We start from the raw sequence: 22,513 nt of genomic DNA on the forward strand, positions 1-22,513 counted from the left end.
CTATAGTTGTTGAACCCTCTTCCTTGAAATCTTTCTGGAATATCTTCTCTTTGAGCAATGTTTGCCTGAACTGGTCCTAGCTCCGTCCTTCGAAATCTGTTAACTAATTCTTCTTGAGCGAGCAACTGAGATTCAAACTCGCTTTCTGACGTCTCTTCAATCCTTGCTGTTGCCACGGTGATGAAAACATTGTATTCTTCGCTAAGCCCTCCCAGTGCAGCTTCAATATACTCGTCTTTGGTTAGTGGAGCTCCAAGTGCACTAAGTGCGTCAGCAACTTGATTGATCTTCGCCATGTATTCGGTGACTGGAGAACCGTGCTTCTTGAGTGTCTTTAACTGAGTCTTGAGCTGCTTAATCCTCGATTTGACTCTAGATTCAAAATATTCACTCAACACATTCCAGATCTGGTATGCATAATCGTACTCAATTACACGGTTGACAAAGTTAGACTCCATTGTTGCTGTTAACCAAGCCACAAGGCACTGATCTTGCACTTCCCAGTCTGTGTAGCTTTGAGCTTCGATTCCTTCATGTCTGTCTGATTCTGAGCTAAACCTAGCAGGTACCATCCTTGGATCAAGATGACTTTGAAGCTTGTTCACCTTTATGCACGCTAGTGCTTGTTTCTTCCATGCTTTGTAGTTGTTCTCGTTGAGTTTAATGGCTGAAAACGCAGCGAACGTGTTCTGATTGAGGAAGCTCGTTGGAGCTTTTGGTGTTGGCGCAGTGTTCTCCATGGATCGTTGAGCTCTGATACCATGTGAAGGTATCAGACTCTTGAAGATGAAGAACAAGAATGAAAGAAGAGAGAGAGAGCAAGAGAGAGAGAGAGAGAGAGAGTGAAGGAGGAGAATTTTCTGGAAAATGAGATGTATTAGCTGAACTTACTAGTTTGTTACAGTGCATTAGTATTTATAGTGAGTGAGCTCTAACTACTTCTTATTAGATGTAACTGACTCAGTTTTCTTCTAACTGATTTCTCTAACAAACTCTAATATGTTGCACGTGTCTTGTCATGTGGCATCTCAATACTCTTAACATCTGGTGACACCCTTTTTCTTCTCTTTTTTAATGATGAATCTGTTATGTTGGAACTGTCGTGGGGTGGGTGGTAACTCCTTCCCTTCCCTAATAAGAGATTCGAAGAGGCAATATGAAGCTAGTTTCCACATTCTTGTGGAAACCCATATTAGTTGGGACAGGAAAAAAAATCGTGAGAAATTAGGCTTTGATAGCCACTTTGTGGAGGAAGCCAGAGGCTTTTCTGGTGGCATTTGGATGCTCTGAGATTTGAGTTTCTGGGAAGTTGATATTCTCAAGTCTCATATGCAATTTATCCATATGAGGGTGAAGGAGAAAGATTATATTCCTTTGAACATCACTACTATTTATGGAAGTCCTTAGAAAAATTTAAGAAGAGAATTGTGGCAGAATATCCATGACATTTGCCTGAGCTATGAAGATCCTTGGTGCCTTTTGGGTGATTTTAACGCCATTTTGTATTCTTGTGAACCTAGAGGAGGGGCTTTGAGTCAGGGCCAGGGGGTTCGTACTGAGTTCCAATCCCGCATTATAAACACTGATCTATTTGATTTGGGTTTTTTTGGTTAGCCATACACATAGAAAAGGATAACCTTGTGGAAAAGCTAGATAAGGAATTGTGTAATGTGGATTGGCAAATTAATTTTTCAGAAGCTAGAATCAAGCATTTGCCCATGCTTAAGTCTAACCATACTTCCTTATGCCTCCAACTCCTTGCTGCAGATCAAACTAATAGGAGAAGGAGACTTTTCAGGTTTTTGACAGCCTGGTTAACGCATTCGGAGTTTGAGAATCTGGTCTCTAATAGCTAGAGAGTGCAAAATTCTTGGACTAATTGCATTGTTGATTTTCAAAGATCCCCGGAAAAAAATGGAACCATTTGGTGTTTGGTAATATTCTTAGAAAAAAAGATAGAATTATGAGAAGGCTACAAGGGATTGTCAATAGTCTCAGTCACAGCAGCAATTATTTTCTAAAAAATCTCCAAGTCAACCTCTAAAAGGAATATGAAAATATTCTTGCTCAAAAAGAGATTATGTGGTACCAAAAATCAAGATGCAAATAGATTGAATGCAGGGATCATAACACAAAATATTTTCATGGAACTATTTTAGTTAGAATAAGAATGAATAAAGTGATTTCTATGCAAGATGATAATGGAAATTGGATAACTCACGACAATGTGATGGAGAACATGGCTACTTTCTTCTACTCATCTCTTTATTTTGATGATATTTCTGATTGTCCCTTTATTGTTAGTAAATCTTTTTCTACTTTAAATAATTTTGATCTTGTTTCTATTGGCAGGGATGTCACTTCCTAGGAAATCAAAGAGTTTGTTTTTAGTATGGGAGGACTAAAAATAGTATGCATACTATTTTTTACTAGAATAATTGGGATTATGTTGGACCAGACATATGCAAACTAGTGGAGAATATTTTTTAAATCCCAATAGTGTTTTAGAGATTAACGAGACACTTATCACTCTCATTCTTAAGGTGGAATCAGTTACTAGCCTTAAGCAATGAAGCCTATAAAATTATGGTTATGGAGAAATTAATTAATCTTACTTAGTGTAGTTTTGTACCTGACAAACATAGTTCAGATAACATCATTATTGCTCAAGAGGTGATTCATTCCATGAGGAATAAGAAGGGACCCAAAGGGTGAATAGCTATTAAAATTGATTTATGGTCAATTTGGATAGGTTCATAAGTAATTCTTTTTAACTTTTAACTTATCAAAAGTTATAGCATTAATGTTTGGTATAATTTTCAAAACTAAGTTGTAACTTTTTAAAAAGCTATTTAAGTACTTATGGAGAAGTTAAAAAAAATTACTTATAATAAAAAGTTTTTTTTATCATTCTTCTTTTAAAATAAGTATTTTTAGGACTAAAAAACCAAATATAAAATAACTTATTTATAAACTACTTTTTAATATAAGTATTTATTGTTTAAGCTCTTTTTTTAAAGGAGCTTAATTATACTGTTTATCCAAACTGTGTCTTAGAAAAAGTTTATGATATACTCAAGTGGAACTTCATCAAAGATAATCTTATTGACATTGGACATTTTTGCCACTTTATTGACTTGGTTTGCAAGTGCATCTCAACGGCTAGAACGAGGATTCTTTGGAATGGAGAAGTCTTAGATGAATTCAGTATTCACCCCTTCTAGAGAAATTCGGCAAGGCAATCCCCTTTCTCCCTACACCTTCGTTCTTGGTATGGAACGATTGTCCCAACTTATTTCGGCTGCAGTAGTTCATGGGTCTAAAAACCAATTCGTCTGAATAGACAAGGTCTAGAATTCTCGCACGTATACTTTGTCGACGATCTGATTTTATTTGCAGAAGCCAAACTGGAACAAGCAGAGATTATTCATAGAATATTGGTGCTTGTATCAGTAAGTGTTGAGTTAAGAAATTAACTAAATTAATTAGTGATGACAAACATTTTTTGGACAAAATAAATAATTAGTGTTAAGTATTAATAATTATATGTTGCTAATTATTTATTATATGTTGCAGGCCAAAACTTAGTTCAGTAGCCCAAATTGGTATGAAAATAATATAGCAAGGCTGGTGGGTTAATAAATAAACAAAGCCCATGAGGAAACAAGGCTGAAAAATCAAAACGGGCAAAAAGAAGTGATCCGATCCAAGCCCGTGTCCATCAATTCAAGTTGATCCAAGCTTCTCATACAAGATTGAAGTCTTCATTCCCTCTCACTTGCTTTTACCAAAGCAACATTCCTTTTTCTCTGACCATGTCAAATCACAAAACTCAGAAAAGTGAGAAAGAGAAAGAGAAAGCTTCTTCCCTAAGGTGATCATCAAAGAAGCAAGAAAGAGAAAGTCCAAGCTTGAAACTCAGAAGTCTAATCAACCATTTCAAACCAAATTAAGCTTAGGTTAAAGGTAACTCATTTCCTCATACATGCAACACACTTTCTTCTCTTCATCTTCAATTCTCTGTATCTCCATTTTGGGTTATATGAAAAAGAGTATTTCTGTTCTTCTCTACTGTAAATCCACGGTCTCAAACATGTCTTGGAGACTAAGTAGTTTTTCAATGGCTAAGATCAAGTTGACCATGGGAAGATTTCTATGGTTACTGCTTTATGGCTTTCGGTCAAGATGAAGAAGTCAGAAGCAAAGTTTCTACTCTAAGGATTAAAGTGAAAAAGTGAATATGTGGGTTGGAGAAGCTCAAGGCTCAAGGTGTTGACCTTGGAAGAAGAACCCAGCAACATGCAAGGAGATAAAAGAGGTTTGCTGTTCATTCAAAAACCAAGGAGAGAAAACCAGAGTTTGAGAGTTGTGTTCTGAAAAGAAGTTCCTCTACTTGGATAATGCTTTCTTTCAAAGAAGCATTCGGCCAATACTGAAGAACTCAAGCTGAGGTTTGCAAATCTGGTTTTGCACATAGTAAAGAGGCTGCTGATGAAGTCAATCTCCTTCATGTTTTACTGATTGTAATGTACTTTTCTAAGTTTATCTTTCTGTAATTTCTTGAGAGAAAAGGCATTGTGAGAAAGCTTAAGAAAAAGCCATGAGTGGAAAAAGGCTGAGTGATACACTTGAGAGAAAAAGCCTAGAGTTAATTTCAGATTTCTTTAGGTATATCTATGTCTTGTATCTTGTACCTGTGAGGTATCCCTTTTTTAGTTAGGTTAGCACTAAGAGTGAATAGTTAGGTATTAGCATAGCCAATGTCAAGTTAGGTTAGAACTTGAGTGTGAAAGGATTGGGTCAATCCTGTGAAATTGGTGTATGTAATAATGTTAACTATAGTGAAATTCTTCCATAGTTGTGGAGGAGACTGGACGTAGGTTGCATAGCACAAGGCAACCGAACCAGGATACATGCTGGTGTTAGTTTTTCTCTTCTCTGTTGTGTTCTGTTTTCTGATATTCATGAGACAAAAATAAATTGTCTCATAAATTTCCACTGCTGAGTTCAAACAGAATCAAAATTCAAAGTTTGTTTTAAAGGGTAATAACAGCAACTTAAAAGAAAGGCATAGATTCAACCCCCCTTCTCTAAACCTACCACAACCTTCAATAAGTGCAACACACTACTAATCATAATTATATTATTGGTATTCTAATCATATTAACAACTCCACACAAATTAAACTTGTCGTAGTCTTGATTTTAGAGGAATACAAAGATTTGAGTCCCGTAATCTAAAAAAAAAGCTTGAAAGCATAAGAGCAAAATGAAAGTAGAGCATCAAGATATTTGGAAATGATAAATATTTTTTAAATATTTTTATTATTTTTTTAAAAGTCAAATTATATATTGAGTTATTTTTCATTAATTTATACAATAATTTATTCTTTTATCACATGTTACAAACCTATAATTACTAATTTTCTTTAATTTTAAGTTATATGAGAAAGAAAATAATATAAGTTATTAATTACTTATATATTATCATAACTAATTATTATTGCGATATTTTTTTTCTTTGTTCATACCACTACTAGTACTATTTATTATGTTACTCATAATATGTAATTTCTAACCTAACCGAATAATTAATATTGCTTGGTGCGTATTTGCAAATGTGAAAAAAAAACATTTTGAAAAAAATAATAAAATTTTTGAATAAGACTAAAGTGAATCTTCAAGTCACCAAAAAAAAGTGAATCTTCAAAATCTAAATGAGATGATAATATTTAGAGAGGACGGGAAGGTTAAACTTCATTTGTTGAACATCTGATCTAGTGCTGACGTTAGTGGCTGAGGCTCTATGATGGTCACAACTCACAACCATTCAATATAGCAATCTGAGAGACAAACAATAGAAGCAATAAGTACAAGCATAATATTTTTATAACGGCTAATACTAAGTAACTAATCACTTTTTTAAACAACATGAATAATAAATGTTTAATTTATTAGGTATATAAATGGTTGTTCTAATATTAAAATTTAGATAAATAATTTAGAAGTGTAATATATTTTTATTTTATTGAGTTCATTATTTACATTATTTACAAAAATTATTGTCTACTTATACTTTTTCTTTTACAAGATATCAAATTAAACACAATGAACACCGAACATAATCAAAGGAATATTAATTGATTAGTAGAATTTTGTCAGAATTTATTAACATACTAAATTTTGTATAGTTAAATATTGAAAAATTTAGTCAAACTTTGAAAAATCTTGAATGGAATGGAGATTATCTCGTTCTTGTGACCAGCCAATGTATGAGCCAAAACATTTATTTCAACAATTTTTTGCGTAGCAAAAGCTAGCCATGACTTGATCTGATCAACCAACTTGATCTCATTAACAAGATAACAGCAGTGTGAAAAAGTGAACAGGAAGTGGGTACAATTTGGAAATAAACATATTAAGTGGCTATATTAGAAGCAAAAGCCTCCCAAATTAGTGAGCGGCTATATTAGCTCAATGATAAGAGGAAAAGTCTAGGACTAATAACTTTATTAAATTTTGTCTAGTATGTAACTAGTAAAATAAAAATAAATAATTTCACATCATTAAATAAAATTTTACACCATTATTACTGCCTCCTAACACTCCTTATAATTTAGTGGTTGTTTGAATACATCATAGTACAATTTTCAAGCTTGTAAGTTCTTGATTTAAAATCTCAATCTAAGTTCAATTTCAACATGGTCGATCAGTGCCATCGAACTTTATGAAATATTAATGAAATATAACTTGAATAGTAAGAAAAAGAAAAAAGTGCTAGAAATGCAAACTAAAAACAAAGTGCTACCCGATGCCTTCCTACAATTACAGAATAACAAAATATAGATAATATAATAGTGAATATTAATACTTTTATAACAATAATATTTGTAATAATACAAATAACAATATGCATATCATTAATAATAATAATAATAATAATAATAATAATAATAATAATAATAATAATAATAATAATGAAGATCAAACTATTAATTACTTTACTCGGATTAATAATATTATATCAGTGATCTTTTTAATAAATTTTTTAATTCAAATTACTTTTAACAAAAACCCTAAAATGCCACGCAAATGAAAACAAACTTTTTTGTGAAAAATATGAATAAAACACTATTTCAACCAAAAAATTTAACTTACACAATTAATAAATCGTTCCACCTAAGGTTAATTTATGTATGAGTAGTAAACAATACTTACTCAAAAATTAACATTCACTAATACTATTGTCGAATGTAATAGGTATATCTTACCGTCTGTGATAAATAACCCTAACTATACTTAATTATACCCTAAAGTCTAAGTACTAAACCAATAATCTTAAATTTTTTTTTTCTATCCAATTCAATTAAAGTTGTCTACTCCAAAAAATATTTCAATAAAACTGATGGTTTTCTGGCTAAGCCCACCCTCTTTTTTTTTTGTCAGCATGGTATTAATTTTTCTTGTTGATTTACAAGGTCAGTTAACAAATTAACCCCATCAACCAGATTGGGGGCCCATACTACTATAGTATTGATCATGATTTAATTAAACTAAACACCTTGCCTTAATCACAACACTTTCCAAAAGAATAAAGCTGAGGAGTAGCATGGATATTGCATCAGCAGTCACAGATCTTGTTTCTTCATGGAACACTTGTCATATAAATATAACACATACTTCTAGAATAAATCTATATATGTATATTTGTCCCCACTATCTACACCCAAAAATTTGCCAAAAAAAATAGTTTCTTAAATTTTTGTATTAGATTAAAAAAATATTTTTGTATTAGATTAAAAAATTATAAAACAGTAATAGTTTTTAAATTTCAATCATTATATAATTTTTTACTAATATAACAATACAGTATAAATTATTGTATAATTTAAAATATTTCATTTTTTATTCTCTTAATAAAATGAGATTATTAAATACCTATTTTTCGAATTAGAAAATAAAACAACAAATATTTTTAACTATGGTTCCAAACAACAACAACAACAACAAAGCCTTGTCCCACTAAGTGGGGTCGGCTACATGAATCAAACGACGCCATTGTGCTCTGTCATGTATCATGTCTACAGAGAGACCGTTTACATGTAGGTCTCGTTTGACCACCTCATGGATGGTCTTCTTAGGTCTTCCTCTGCCTTTTGCCCTTTGTCCATCTTCCATCTCATCCACCCTCCTGATTGGATGTTCTATCGGTCTTCTTCCCACATGTCCAAACCACCTGAGACGCGATTCAACCATCTTTTCCACAATGGGTGCTACTCCAACTCTCTCCCTTATATCTTCACATTTTTTTAAAATATTTTTATATATGATTTTTTTTAAATTATTTTATATTTTTATAATTATGTGAAATTTAATTATTTTAATTTATTATTAGGTATATTTTGGTAAAAATTAAAAACAATGACTATAAATACAATAGCTATTAAATGTATTTTCTCTCATGAATTTAATGACTATATTAAATACATTACTTATATACTATTTATTAGCTATATCTAATCTCAACTATTTAAATCAATTAATTGGCTATAAATATATTCATATTCTCATATAAAAATGTCATTCTCATAATATATATATTGTCTTAATATAAATATCATCATGTAATTTTTATTATAAAATTTTTTGGCCCACAAAAAATTTTCTTCACGCTCCACAAACTGGTTGGACCCAAATCGGAATTCTGCAATCTGCTGTTGAATCAGGTGCATATCAGACCTAATTTGTTCGGTCTGTGTCTAAACAACTATTATTGTTCATATAAATCATTAGCCATTTGTTAGTTATTTCTTATTGTTAACGTACTTACTATTATTCATTTGGCTGACATTTTTAAATTTAACAATTGCACCAAATTCAAATAACTACACAGTATAAAAAGTTCCACACTGCACAATTCCATAAATCAAGGTTTTGTGACATCCTGTATGTAAGAATATGATATCTCAATCAATCACTTTCTGCCTTATCATCACATTGCAATAGTTGGCACATCACTGACCTTGCCATTCAGCTAAGGAATCATCAGATTTAAGTACAAGAGTTGTAGTCTGATTTTCTTACATGGATAAATGGATTTCATACCAATTGTCGTGAGTATCTCTATTGAGCCAAGAACAGCGTTAGCTTGTAACACCATTTTTTTAACAACACACACACACATACATGGTAGAGAATGGCTTCAGGAATTATGCAATCATCAAGTAACATTGCCAAATCGAGTTTATTCGGTTGCAACAAAGAACGGTAATCCCCTAACATCACAAATGAAAACCAAATTCAGTACTTATTCCAACGCTTTCAGAAGCAAAAGATAGAAAAATTCAAAATAGCTTATTACCAGCCTCCATGTCTTGAGAAAAAGTCATTATCTAGTGATATGGCAAGAGCTACTGCTACAGCTCTCTCCGCCAGGGTCAGTGGGCGAATAACTTCTAGTTCCTCCATCTGCGAAGGAATATCATATTTATCAGTAATTAGAAAAGCACAGAAAAGTATTCGTCGAAAACAAGGGACACTACCTTGGAAGCACGGCCAATCTTCAAGTCTGGATCTGAGATCCCAAACCGAATAACATATTGACCAGCATCAGTCAAAAGCTTCACATAAAGCAAATATATAAATGATATGTCACCTCTCAGTTAAAATGCATTATACAAGATAGAAAGTCTGAAAATTTGAACATGAAATTCTCAGTCCAATTCAGTTAGGTGACTTTAGAATACAAGACAAGCTGATAGATGATGGGAGAACCAAATTTAAATACGTAGCACTTACGAAATAGGAAGAAAAACAAAGGCCAAAGGAGATCTGGTCCTGAAAGGCTTCAGTTTTAAGAAAAATCTGAACTAATTAATTACGGTTATTAATCCATTTATAATATAGTATAGAAACCCCCTATCGAATCAAATCCTAGCCCTTGGATAGTAACAGCATAACCATCTAAGGTGGCTTCAATGGGGAAAAAATGGAAATATAAAACAAAAGTAAAATACGGCTGCTAAAATACTTAAACTACTGCATGAACTGTGATCCCTTTATTAGCGCCTTTTTTTTCTTATTCCCTTCTTTTATCCTATAGTGCTAGTTAATTCAGCGAGTTAAATATTTTTCTCATTCTGATTTCTACTGATATAGATCCATTTTTGTCATACTGGCTCTTTCCACAAGTCACTAGCAGTTATGGTTCTCATATATGAAAGCCCTAAATTTTCTTTTCTTGGCAAGAAAAAGTTATGGGGAGAAGAGTTTTCTCCATTACAATATCAGGGTTCAAACTCAAGATGATGGACCAAAAATTATCATTAATTTTTTCCAAAATAAAACTTATTCAAAAATTTGCAATCTCTTTTTTAATAATGTTTAAAAATAACTGATAATCAACAAGCATGTTTGACAAAACGTTCCAAAAGCCATTACACAAAAGTGAAAATAAAAATAATAAATGTCATAAACCTACCTCAAAGCCAAAACCTCTCCAATCACGATCTATCTGAGCTAGAACCTCACCGTTAATATCTTTCAAGGTGAAAGTCCAATTCCAAAGGCCAGGATTCTCAACCACAGCAAATTGTTTATTCCTGAAAGCATTATTGTACCAAAGTTGCATTTTGCAGAACAGATTTGTCAAATAGTTAAACTTAAGGTGAGTTAGAAAGCAATGAATCCAATATATAATGCAAGTTGCTAAGGATACAAAACATGAAACTGCATAAATTTAAATAATGCAGCAAGCATTACTTCCATAGTTCCATAGACAGCTAAATTAACATACCACTTTTTTCGGTTAAGACAAACTTATAGAAAAGTGAACAACAATTTACGTATAGGCTTAACCCAGCTTAAATTTTCTCAAACAGAACATTTGGATCTAAAAGACAACTAAATAGAGCAAAGCATGTTATGATTTTGGCAGTTACAAATACTATAAATCAACACATTGCATCTTGATATTACCCTAGGTACAAATCATAGATTCTCCTCCAAAGATGCCATCTCTGGTGAACTACTCCAACTTCCTGAATAGATATCAACACAATTAACAACCGAGTTGCTGAGGAATTTAACAGTGTAACAAGGTAGAACTTCAGCGTAAATGCCATACCTTACCATCAATTTCTGCATAAATTGAGCTCGTTATCCACCAAAATGGTCTGCGAACCTAACCGTAGAAGAACATAAACTCAACTCAGGGTAAACGATAAACTAATTGAGACAGGTGTTCTACTAATATACTAGTGTGTCTTAAAATTAACTTCTTATGTGCATTGTGAACAACCAAACTGGAAAGTGATGTGTTTTCCTCACCCTGAAAAGCTCGTTCCCCAAACCATCAGTTATGTATGCAATGAAAGGCCGCCGTAGACGAAGAAACTACAGTAAGAAAAGATCAAACGGAATCAAATAAACAAGTATGTAAACAAAATTCATATTGAAAACATGAATAGCGCAAAAGACAACCAAATCAAATGTGGTTTCCAAATTAAGAAATTATACCATAAATTAGATTCAATGATTCATTGTTCATAGAAGACTAACTTTTCTACCCACATAACCCAACCAATATTAGCATCCTAATTCCTAAATCATCATAACATTGCAATTCTGCTGATTCACGATTTTTAACATGATGCCAGCAATTCGTGCTAAGATTCCAACCATTTGTGTGATTGTCTCTCCAATATTTAGAATTAGCATTGTAAAATAACATTGAATCAGTAGATACAAATCTTTAAATTGCACTATTTCTACAACTATGCATTATGTTTTAATAGAAGTTAAGTTAGGTCTATCCTTCCTTATGAACATGCAATGGTGGCTAATACTGAGGCTTGTTACCTGTTGATTTAGATTGGGAGATAAACACCGAATGAGAGATCTAGAGTGAGTGCGTAAATTTGATAAATGCCATTTATGCAAATTCACGAATACCCATTACCTTGGGAACCTATCAGACAACTTTAGTTGTGTTTTCTGAATCATTAGATTAGTCATCAATCTTTTATAGGCCTAATACCATGTTTCTTTCCATTGTGATATCTGCCCGCTACATTTTAAGTAATAATTTACTTCCTTTTCTTAGAAAATTAGAAGTGTAGATGTCTAGACTGATACAGAAATGAATAATACAGCCAAAGCATTCATCTAAATAGAATACACAGCCATTTCGAAGTTATTAATATTACAGTATATACACGACAAAGGCAAAACAGACCATTTACTCATTAATTTCTTACCATATGGATTATACATGAAAAATAGCATTGTCTAAAATAAACAAGTACAAGAATTGAGATTTAAATTGATTATTTGGATACCTGCCTGGCAAGCACATTGCTCTGTTCACGAATGAAACCTACAGGCTATATCGTAGCAACCATAGAAAACAAGTTCAACCATCATTGTTAGTAGGAATGTAAAGAAAATACGAGCATAAACTATAACTGTCATGATGAAAAAGGTGATGAAAATTATAACTAACCGATTTAGGGTAGCACGGATCTACAATGGCGTAACGATTTTCCTTCAAAAACAAAATAAAAGAACTCAAACAGTCAAAGATAAAATAGTAGGAAACAAATAAATAAATAAATAAATAAATAGACAAATAATTTGTTGGAAACTGTAAGAATTATGCCCCAGAAACTCAATGCAAAGTATGTACTGCCCCTAACGAGATGAACAAAACAAAACAGATCATTAAAATATCTCTATCAAGACAAAAACAACCATTGAAGAATAAGAGGATCACCTGCTCAAAGCCAAATACAAGATTTGCCCACTCAATATCTCTGGTAATTAGCAAGTTGGACCTCGCAACCAAAGGTGCTAACTTGGCCTAATATTAGAGGACAAATAGAGAACGTTTCATTATTTTAGTCTTAAATTTGACACAGAACCACTGATAATCTACATGACTTGAGACATCATCAAGGTATAGGTTTAAAACTAGTTACACCCTAAAGTACCCATATGCTTGTTTTACATGAAGATAAGCTACTACACCAAACATACCTTCGCTATATTTTTCATACCCCAAATAGCAATTAGCAAACTTAAGTTAAATTTCAATTATATGGCAGCCAAAACACAAACGAACTAATGGAAAATTAACTTGTCTGATTAGAAGACTCACCTCTTCGGGAGATTCTGCTTTCAAAACCTCAGAAACAGATTGACTAATTGGAGGTTGCTTCAAGAGCTTTTTACCTCTCCTTTTGACTCCGCTGTCTTCAGCAACAGAGGAATTGAAAAACCCTCTGCGATCACCATCAAGCAGTCTCATCCGTTGTTTCTCTATGGGGTGCTTCCCCATTTTCCTATCAGCAGCCCAAAGCTTCACAAGGAATTCCCTACTCAACTGATGATCAGCTTCATTTCCACGGCCAACGCCGCTTCCAAATAGCCGACACACAATGATGGGAATGTTATTGTTGTAGTTCCTAGCAACATTTTGTTGAAGACCCAAAAGCCCATAGACATGGGGATCGGTTATCTTAGAGAAGCAGCTCCTACCGTACTTTGTCCAATTCATCTTCAATCCAAAAGATTACAACTTTGATGAATAAACATAGATTTACATTGAAGCTATGTTATATGGATATGGGATATGAAAATTGAGGGGAAAACAAAAGGGCTATGAGTAGGGCACATTTGATTCGAATAAATAATCCTTCTGATCCTTTTAACAGTTCACACACAATAAAATTCCCAGGAAAACACATTCACACAAAAAGAAAAGAACCTTTATCTGATCCTTTTAAATGTTCGCCATTTATCTGAAATGTCAAAGTCTGCCATTTAGTTTTCGCATATATCATCAATTTTTATTCTTAGATGATGTTCCTATCCCTATTATTCGTTATCCCTTTATTGGACAAAGCTTTTCATTTCATAGGGCATCTTCACATTACTTGCATAATTAATTTGCTTTCTCCAATTTCTTATTTCCTGTTCATTTGATCTAATTTTCGATAGTTTTTTTTTTTTTATCGAATAAAATTGTTACCATCAATAAGAAGACAACAATATATATCTACCTTGAACACTTATATTTGAACACCAAGCCTAGGTATAACATTAGATATCTACCTTTTATTTTATTTTATTTTTTTCTTTTCTTTTCCCTCTTGAAGAATTAAAGTTGGGGCTAAAAAGTTTCTAACTAAAATAAAAAAACAGGTACCTTACTAGGTGTCAAACTTGAGTATTCATATAGCTATGTTCAATAAGAAAAAATCATAATACAATGTAATTCAATTTATTGCGTCATGCTTTAATAAGAAAACAATATCAAGCTTTTTCTCAATATTTTTATTGTGATAAATTAAAAATAATACCTTTTATCCAATAATGTGTAAAGAAAAAGAAAACAGCAACTTATACAGCCATATAAATACATACTATTTTGAATTTATTTGTCCACTCTCAATCTCTTTTACCTTTTCTATTCCAATAATTCTAACCAGAAGTAATAAATAGTATAATTAGATAGTTTGATTTCATGGAAAAAGTACTTCATTTGTTATTAGCTGATTCATAAAATAATGTAATCATTTAATTTTGGTTGAGCATTTAATGTTTTGCTCTCTATAATAAAAAAAGAAACTACAGTAATAAGAATGCTTAACATGCTGGGACTTTTAAGTTTTATCATACTTTACAGAGGAAGTTGTTAATCTTTTATGCATTAATGAGACACTGAAATATTTAACACAAAATTCTATCTAACTCAATAAATCTTCCGTCTATTCCCTTTATATAATCACCTTCAAGCAGAATCTCATTCTCATGCTTTAGGACAATAATGCTTCCTTAGTATATATGTGTGTATTTTTCATTCAACAAAATAATATTCTTGATCCTATGTAGTTGAGACAATTATTGAAGGCTTAAGTTTCGTTACAAATTTAAAGCTTTTGTTCCACCATTAATTAATATATGAATACTTTTAAAACTTGATTTGCTGTGATTTTGTCAGATGTACTACTTTATATTAGATATCAGTTCAATCAGCCAGTTTTTATTGAACTTGGTTCAAATGTATCAGAAAATCTGAGTTCAAATGAATCAGAAGGGTTGATATTAGACTTGGTGATCTTTATCTCTCTTTGCATTTATTTTATATTGCTATAATCTTTTTAATTATTCTACTTTATTCTACTTATAATTTGTTCTAAATTATATTTTTTTTTTTCAAATTGTAGAATGTCTGAAATGACCTCTGATCTGAAAAAAAGATTTAATATCGCTTTTGAACATATCAAATATGGGATCTCTGTTAAATTGAGACTTGAAATAAGACCACAATTTCAGATGATTTCAAAATTGAACAATGCCTACTATATATTAACAAAAATTGCGGAAAGAAATGGACTTTGATTCCAAAACAAAGTTGGCATTATGTGTAAGATCATTGACAAAAATATAGGCCAAAGGCATGGCGTTAGTGTCACATCAATTTGTTAAATTTAACATGTTGTAGGAGGGACATAATAAAATACCAAAAAAGAAAAGGAAAAATAGAATAGGCAAAATAGCATATTCACAAATAATCTTTTTCAGCAAAAAATTATTCTGAATCTTCATTCAAGGTTGACAGAAATAAAGAGATCAAATTTAAAATATTAATCTGCTGCTTTTTAAAAAGGATTGTTGAGAATTTATAATATTTTTTTTAGTTTTATGTTGAACTATATACAATTTATAATAGTATTTAACAATAAATTTTTTTATTATTTTCAATCATTTACTAATTTTTGTCAATTATATAATCATATCATAGAACTGTTACTTACTTGTATTGATCAGTTTTCGTTTGACAGTTGACCTTTTTCCATCTAATAGTTATCATACTCAACTTTGTGAACTTCCACTATATGGTCAATGCTTTACTCTTAATATTTTCCTAGTGAAGGGTCATAACAGCTAGGCTTAAAATGTTGTTCTACAAGAGTGGGAGATTAAACCCACACCACTTAGTTATAAGACCTAGTGAAATAACTATTTGATGTAAAATAGAATGGTTAAGTAGGTATAAGTAAGTATAACAAGGAAAGTAAAAAGTTGCAGTAAAAATTGAATTGAATAAAGTAGTAATAGTAGGACAGAACCAGAAGTAGTAATAGTGAGTGTCACCAACAAATTCCAACAGATTCATTAAAATTGAATTGAATAAAGTAGTAACAATAGTAATAGCAAGCTAGTATAGATTCAAATATTATTACTTTTATATGTGGAAAAAATTCATAACAGAACCATAAGAGAGAGACCTCCAAATCAGCACATAGCTAAAAATGCTATATAAGCTAGTTGAGGCAAATGATCAAACACCTACATTGCAATAATTAAAAAAATGAGAAAAAAGATAAAACAAAGAGAGAAACCTGGCTCAAAGCTGTGGCCTTGAAATCAAAAGATCTCAAAAGAAGTGAATGACTCTTCTCCTCTTTCTTCTCCTTCTCCTTCCTCTTCTCTTTCTTCTCTTTCTCTATGTAGCAGTGTTGCTCCTTGTTGTGTTTTGTTTTGATGTCATGAACTGTGATGATGCCCAATACAAACAAAATCCAAACTATATGTATCAGTATCCCTTGCTTTAGGGGATGTTATCAAATAAAGGTTAAAATCTTGTTAACCATATAACATAATTCAAACAAGAACAAGAGAACCAGAGAAGGGAAAGGGACTACGAACTAGATTGAAATCAAAGCAAGCCTTTTTGTTGTAGCTAGCTTTATTCTCATCCATGAATAAAAAAGAAAGATCCTACTGAATATGTTTTCCCTATCTTAATCATTATCATTCGGATCTATACACAGATCAGAAAGAATGAAGCACAAACTAGTATAAAGAACGTAACAAATGATATGAAAATTGAGACTGATGATGCATATATATTATACCGACTAGACCAACCAACAAAATTATCAAGCAGAGGCAACAAGAAGTAAGAGATATGCGATTTTGGGCTTAAATACCTAGCTTGATGACTACCAAAAAATTTCATCCATTAACAAGAAGTTAGAAATCTGCAACAAAATCAGAACTGGAATTAGATTTCATTGGAGAAGGTTAAATAAGAGAAAAGAAAGGATGAGGGTTACCGTCAATTGAAGGGGAAGACTAGCGCAGCGGCAACAACGGCGGCTATGAAAGAGCGACGGCGGCGCGGCAGCAACGGAGAGGGGGAGCTGGTACTGAAATGGCGGAGGTGAAATGGGGGAGCCCTTGCATTTTACTTTCTGAAATGGGGTTAAAAGTGTTAAACCGTGGTAAATTGGGGAAGTTGGTTTCGAAATTCTTTTGTAATAAAATTTGCTAGTAATTTATTTAGAGAAAAGCTCTAGTTAGGGCTGGACTCACGAAAATTAAGTTTGACACGACTCGACTTATTAATAATTGAACTTAATTCGTAAGCTCAAGCTCGAGCTGGCTTAAATAATAGGAACATAATCTATAATTTTATATCAATAAATTATAACTTATATATATTAAAAAATATTTAAAAAATAAATTTAATATATTGTCCATCTATCAATTATAAATTTTTTATTTATATGCTACATTAAAATTATATATAAAAAATGGCTATAAAATTTTAAACAATTAACATTAATATATACATAAAATTATATATTACTATTTTATATATATTAAATTATTAATACGCATATCCTCTATACATTTAATCTATACTTTTAATATTATATATATAATCGAGTCAGCTCACGAACTAATGAGGTTGGCTTATCCAAACTCAAGTTCGGCTCATTTAATTTATGAGTTCAAATCTAAGCTCAAGCTTGACTCACCAGCTCATGAGTTCAGCTTATCGAGCTATTAATGAGTCGAGCTCGAGCTGACTCATGAGCTGGCTTGACTCACTTCTAGCCTAGCTCTAGTCCACCACAAAATTTATTATTTTTGTTAGAATTTTTAATTATTAATTTAATTTTGTTAGTTTAAAAATTTAATAATATATTTTTTGTTTATACTTTTAAATATTGATAATTAATTGATGGTCAAGAATAATAAATTCTGTTAGGCTTATAATATTCCTCATTTAATAGATATTTTAAAAAATTGATAATTATTGCAATCATATTAAGTAGTTAAAAAATTACCTGGTTCTCTATTTTACAGGATTGCTACACATCCAAGTATTTTTTCATCCAAATTTATTTAAGTAGGTCCAACACCAACAAAAATCACTCTCATTATAAGAGCGTCATTACACGCGTTTTTTCTTCTTCTTGTTTCAAAGTCACCCATACGTTCTTCTTCTTCTTCGCACACGCAGATTCTCCTCCTCCTCTTCTTCTTCTCCTCTTTAGTTATCGTCGTTACAAACAATACCAAGATTTTGCTAACATGTTTATTGCTCCTGATTTTTTTTGGTGCCATAATTAAATAATTTCAGTTTATTTTTTAGTTTATTTCGATTTATTTATGAATTAATTTCAGATTATTTGTGTGTTAATTTCGGTTGTTGTGAATAAAAAATTTGGTTAATACTTATTAGCAGCATCAAATGAACCGAAATTAATACACAAATGAACCGATAATTAACACACAAATGAACCGAAATAAATTAAAAAATGAAGCGAAATAAATTAAGAAATTATGGCAGCAGAGAAAATCAGAATTAATAAAGACATTTGCAAAATGGTTAGTGATGATGAAGAAGAAGAAGGAGGAGAAGAAGAAGAAAAGGAGAAAAACTTGCGTATACAAATTTGGAAGAAGAAGAAGAAAAATGAGGAGAAGAAGAAAGAGAAAAAGAAGAATGGAAGAAGAAGAACTCGTGCAAATTTGAAAAAAGAAGAAGAAATACGAGGAGGAAAAGAAGGAGAAGGAGAAGAAGAAGAAGAAGGAGTGCGTGATTTAAAAAGTTATTATAACAACTTGGATAGATTTAGATAAATATTTTGCTTTGATGTATAATTTTATTCTCTATTTTATTTAATAAATCTAAACTATTTATTACATTTTAAAGATAGATCTCTATATCTATTTTTATAGACCCAAATAATGTTAGTATTATTAAAATTAAAATAGATAACTAGTTTATCTATTTTTAGAAAATGTTGTTTTTATTCTTGTCAATTCTATGGGATTTTTTTTATTCTTAATTCTTATTTAATTAAGACATCAAAATAGAAAACCTAACATTAGGTTAAATTTAGAGATAGTCGAGCTCGAACCGATGACTTCTACACAAGGGCCTAGCTTTATTGGGATAATGGGAGTCATGGTCCCAAATATTTTATAAAACAATTAATAGTAAAAAAATATGGGGAAACAATGTTAATTGTGAATAATATAAACAATGGATTAAAGAAGAAAAGTAAAATTAAAATTAAAAATCAGATTATTAATTAATTATTGAGTAATTTATGTTGATAAATCAAACCAATCCCAAAATTATTTGAATCCCCAAATACAAAATTGATATGTAGATGTCTGAATCGATGTAAATCGAATTTATGGAATTCGAATTAGGGACTCTAGTAGTAAATCGAATCTACATGATTCGAATTACTCAAATTCCAAATCAACTACTAAATCGAATCAACAATACTCGATTTAGCCTCCTCCATAATAAATCAAATTGATTGAAGATTTCAAATTCGCACATAGTAAATCGAAACAAATGGTTTCGATCTAGTGAGCCTGGTAAATCGAATAAATAAGTTTCGATTTACTACTCATAACGTGTATTTTAAGCTTTTTATAGTGCTTCTAAAATCTTTTAAGTCATTTTTTTAAATTGTTTTGCATGGAATAAAATATTTTTATTGGTATTTAATTTATTTACTCAAATTTCAAATACAATACTCTTCTACATAATTAATAATTTAAAAATTAAAAAATTATTTTTTCATGCGAAACAATTAAATAAAAAAGATTAAATTTTAGATGTAAATATTCATGCATGTACTCAAATTTTAAATAAAATACTCTACATAATCAATAATAATTTAAAAATAAAACAAATTATTTTATTCCATGCATTAAAAAGAAAAAATAAACTAACAAAATATTTAGTTAGAATACTTCTTCAAAATTAATATTTATTTATTAAATTAAAAATAACATATAAAATAACATATTTTAGTACTCTTTTTAAAATAAAAATAAAATTCTTGAGAGCACTTAAAAAAAGTACTAAAACATGTTATTTTATATGTTTTGCACGTTCCGAAATGATATCGGAGTTCAAAAGCTGAGCGAAGGAAAGTTAGCAGCAAATTGGAAAGAATCCTACAAGGTTGTTGAAGTCTTAGGAAAATGTTACTACAAAACAAAGTATCTCACCTGCAAGGGTGGGAGTTTCGAGGTCTTGGCATGCGTGTAACCTAAAAAAATACTACAATTAGGAAGTAAGTCTTGTTTCCTGGTGTACTCTGTTTCTCAACCTTATAGAGTTTTTTTCTCTAAAATAAGGGTTTTTTTTAAAAGGGTTTTAACGAGGCACCAAAGCAAAGGCTAAGGGTACTCAAAGCCCTTAGTAAGTAGGTTGATGTAAAGGAATTATTATTTATCAATAAAATTTCTGTTTTTCTTCAAATGTTTCCTATTAAAAACGCATTAATTTAAGTTCGACAAACCACGAAAATCATTGTCCGACCTAAAATGGTCGACAAGATGAAGCGACGAGGTACAAATTAATGTAAGAAGTTATATAAACAACTCGTGAAAACCGACCTCAATGGCAAGGCAGAATAAAAACGAAGTAGAAGTGACTTAGTAAAGTCTGACTACACGAAGTCGGAACTTGAAAAAGAAATCTATATAGATAAACTCCCTACTTAAATTCAGCAAAAAAACAACATCAAAAAGGTTGTTAAGGTATATTACCAGGCCAAGCAACTATATAAGCTAATCCTTTCGACGATTCATGTTTGATCAACACGAAAAGATGAAACAAGACCTTAACAGAAGGACGGACATCAAGCTTCCGACATAGAAGCTAAATTTTTTTTAAGAAAGTCTAGGAATTCGGGTGAAGTTGAGAAGGAGTAGCATTACAAGCCCAAAGGATATTTGTCTCAAAATCGGAAAAAAGAAGTGAAATGCCTAATTTGGTGAAGAAGCAGTCGTATGCATGGGCATTCCGACTTATCTAAAAGAGGGGAGCATACTCTCCCCTCGAGATCGGCACTACCAACTCGTAATTCCTCTCATCCTCTCTATTCTCACATAATCTATGATGTCTACGAAATATCTCGCAGTACACTTTATCAACTACGGGGACACAGGAAAGGACGGGGCATCTACCCAATTTAAGAGATTAAGGAGAATTTTTGTTGACATATTGAGAATGACAGAGTGCGACATAAAAGTTACACCTACAAAATACAAAATAAAGGAATCGTTACAGAAAGAGCTCGGACGTCGTCTAAAAGAAGTCGGGCAAAAGCAAGTGAAACCAAAGAACGCAATTTCAAATATACTCTACATACAAAAAGCATGGAAATGGTGTCTTTTCTATGCTATATGTGACGAAATCATCATATAGTAGCAACACCATTGGGGACAACACAAATACATTCAATATTTATAAACGACTACTGTACTGACCCTCAAAATTCTAGAAAGACAGCCAAACACTCGACAGTAATCTCAAATAGTGAACATAGTTCAAAAGGATTTATTAGCAATAAGTAAAACAACAAACAGTTAGGTAAAGCCATCAAAGAAATCCCAAGAATCGGTGACAAAAAAGCAACAAAATACCAGCGTCAATACCATTATTCAGGGACCATTCAGAATAGTCTCATGAAAACAACTTTACAAGATTACCAAAAAATAAACAAAAGCACCAACCTTGATGAAAATTCAAAAAGAGGAGGGACACATCAAATAGCAAACCACGAACGTTCCTCTCCATATTAGCAAGGTAGGACCTTCAAAAAATTCAAGATGGACAAATCCTGGAACCAAGAGTAATAAAAAAGCAAGAAAAGAAAGAGAAGACTTTTTCGCGAAGAAAAGGAGCAACGAAAGCTTTTTCAGAATTGGAAAAACAAGAAGAAGAAGAAGAAAAGCTAAAACGTTTTTATAAGAGAGAAGGGGTAAAATGATCCTCAGCCACCCCCTCTTTAAAGACGTGCATAGATCCTAAGGAAACTGCCGCACAATGTTTGCCCCTCATTTAAGGAGGCAACGTTCAAATTTTCAAAAACATGTCTAGTACCCGACCTCTAAAAGGCGGAGTACTCGACGTTGAAACAAAAGCTACGAATTTCTTGAACCCGACCTCTTAAAAGCTCAAGACTCAAATAGGGGCACTGTTCATACACTGGCCCAACAAATAAAGTCAGACCCAATAAGGATAAAAGACTCAACCCAAAAAGGAGGTCTCAAACTCCCACCCGCCCTCCTTAAAGAGGTCGGACACCGCGAAGAATCCCAACTCTACTTGCCTAAGCAAGTAACTACCTCCGCGAATCTCTCCCACTATCTCTATCCTCCCTAAAAGATATATTCCA

The 22,513-nt window shown here is 31.8% G+C and overlaps 2 protein-coding genes across 3 annotated transcripts; both read right to left on the reverse strand.

Annotated features, from left to right (window-relative positions):
- LOC148566513 (uncharacterized) lies at positions 1–740 on the reverse strand. The gene is made up of 2 exons (XM_088484286.1): positions 139–740; positions 1–43 (listed from the first exon to the last, which is right to left on the reverse strand). The coding sequence occupies exons 1-2, from the start codon at positions 738–740 to the stop codon at positions 1–3; spliced, it is 645 nt and encodes a 214-aa protein (XP_088340412.1).
- An 8,154-nt stretch (positions 741–8,894) lies between these two features.
- On the reverse strand, positions 8,895–17,319 carry LOC107638465 (scramblase-like protein). Of its 2 annotated transcripts, XM_016341760.3 has the most exons (14): positions 17,123–17,319; positions 16,997–17,047; positions 16,406–16,557; positions 13,156–13,554; positions 12,772–12,858; positions 12,502–12,543; positions 12,338–12,382; positions 11,328–11,393; positions 11,125–11,181; positions 10,977–11,038; positions 10,480–10,600; positions 9,542–9,619; positions 9,361–9,467; positions 8,895–9,274 (listed from the first exon to the last, which is right to left on the reverse strand). In XM_016341760.3, exons 4-14 carry the CDS (start codon positions 13,552–13,554, stop codon positions 9,244–9,246), a joined length of 1,095 nt encoding a protein of 364 aa, XP_016197246.1. In that variant the 5' UTR covers positions 16,406–16,557; positions 16,997–17,047; positions 17,123–17,319; the 3' UTR covers positions 8,895–9,243. The 2 variants fall into 2 exon arrangements, with proteins under 2 accessions (XP_016197246.1, XP_088340194.1); XM_088484068.1 differs by lacking the exons at positions 16,406–16,557; positions 16,997–17,047; positions 17,123–17,319 and adding an exon at positions 13,765–13,888 and having other exon boundaries at positions 13,156–13,575.
- Between the last annotated feature and the right edge of the window lie 5,194 nt (positions 17,320–22,513).

The sequence above is a fragment of the Arachis ipaensis genome, chromosome B4, assembly GCF_059453495.1.
Source record: "Arachis ipaensis isolate K30076 ecotype BB chromosome B4, ASM5945349v1, whole genome shotgun sequence".
In the NCBI taxonomy this organism is placed as follows: domain Eukaryota; kingdom Viridiplantae; phylum Streptophyta; class Magnoliopsida; order Fabales; family Fabaceae; genus Arachis; species Arachis ipaensis.

Coding starts and splice junctions, on each gene's coding strand:
- LOC148566513 (XM_088484286.1), bottom strand. CDS start 740: ATGGAGAACACTGCGCCAACACCAAAAGCTCCAACGAGCTTCCTCAAT. Junction 44..138: donor GAAGAGACGTCAGAAAGCGA/GTTTGAATCTCA, acceptor CTCAAAGAGAAG/ATATTCCAGAAAGATTTCAA.
- LOC107638465 (XM_016341760.3), bottom strand. CDS start 13,554: ATGAATTGGACAAAGTACGGTAGGAGCTGCTTCTCTAAGATAACCGAT. Junction 11,394..12,337: donor GCAATGTGCTTGCCAGGCAG/GTATCCAAATAA, acceptor TTCTTACTGTAG/TTTCTTCGTCTACGGCGGCC. Junction 11,182..11,327: donor TGGGGAACGAGCTTTTCAGG/GTGAGGAAAACA, acceptor TTCTACGGTTAG/GTTCGCAGACCATTTTGGTG.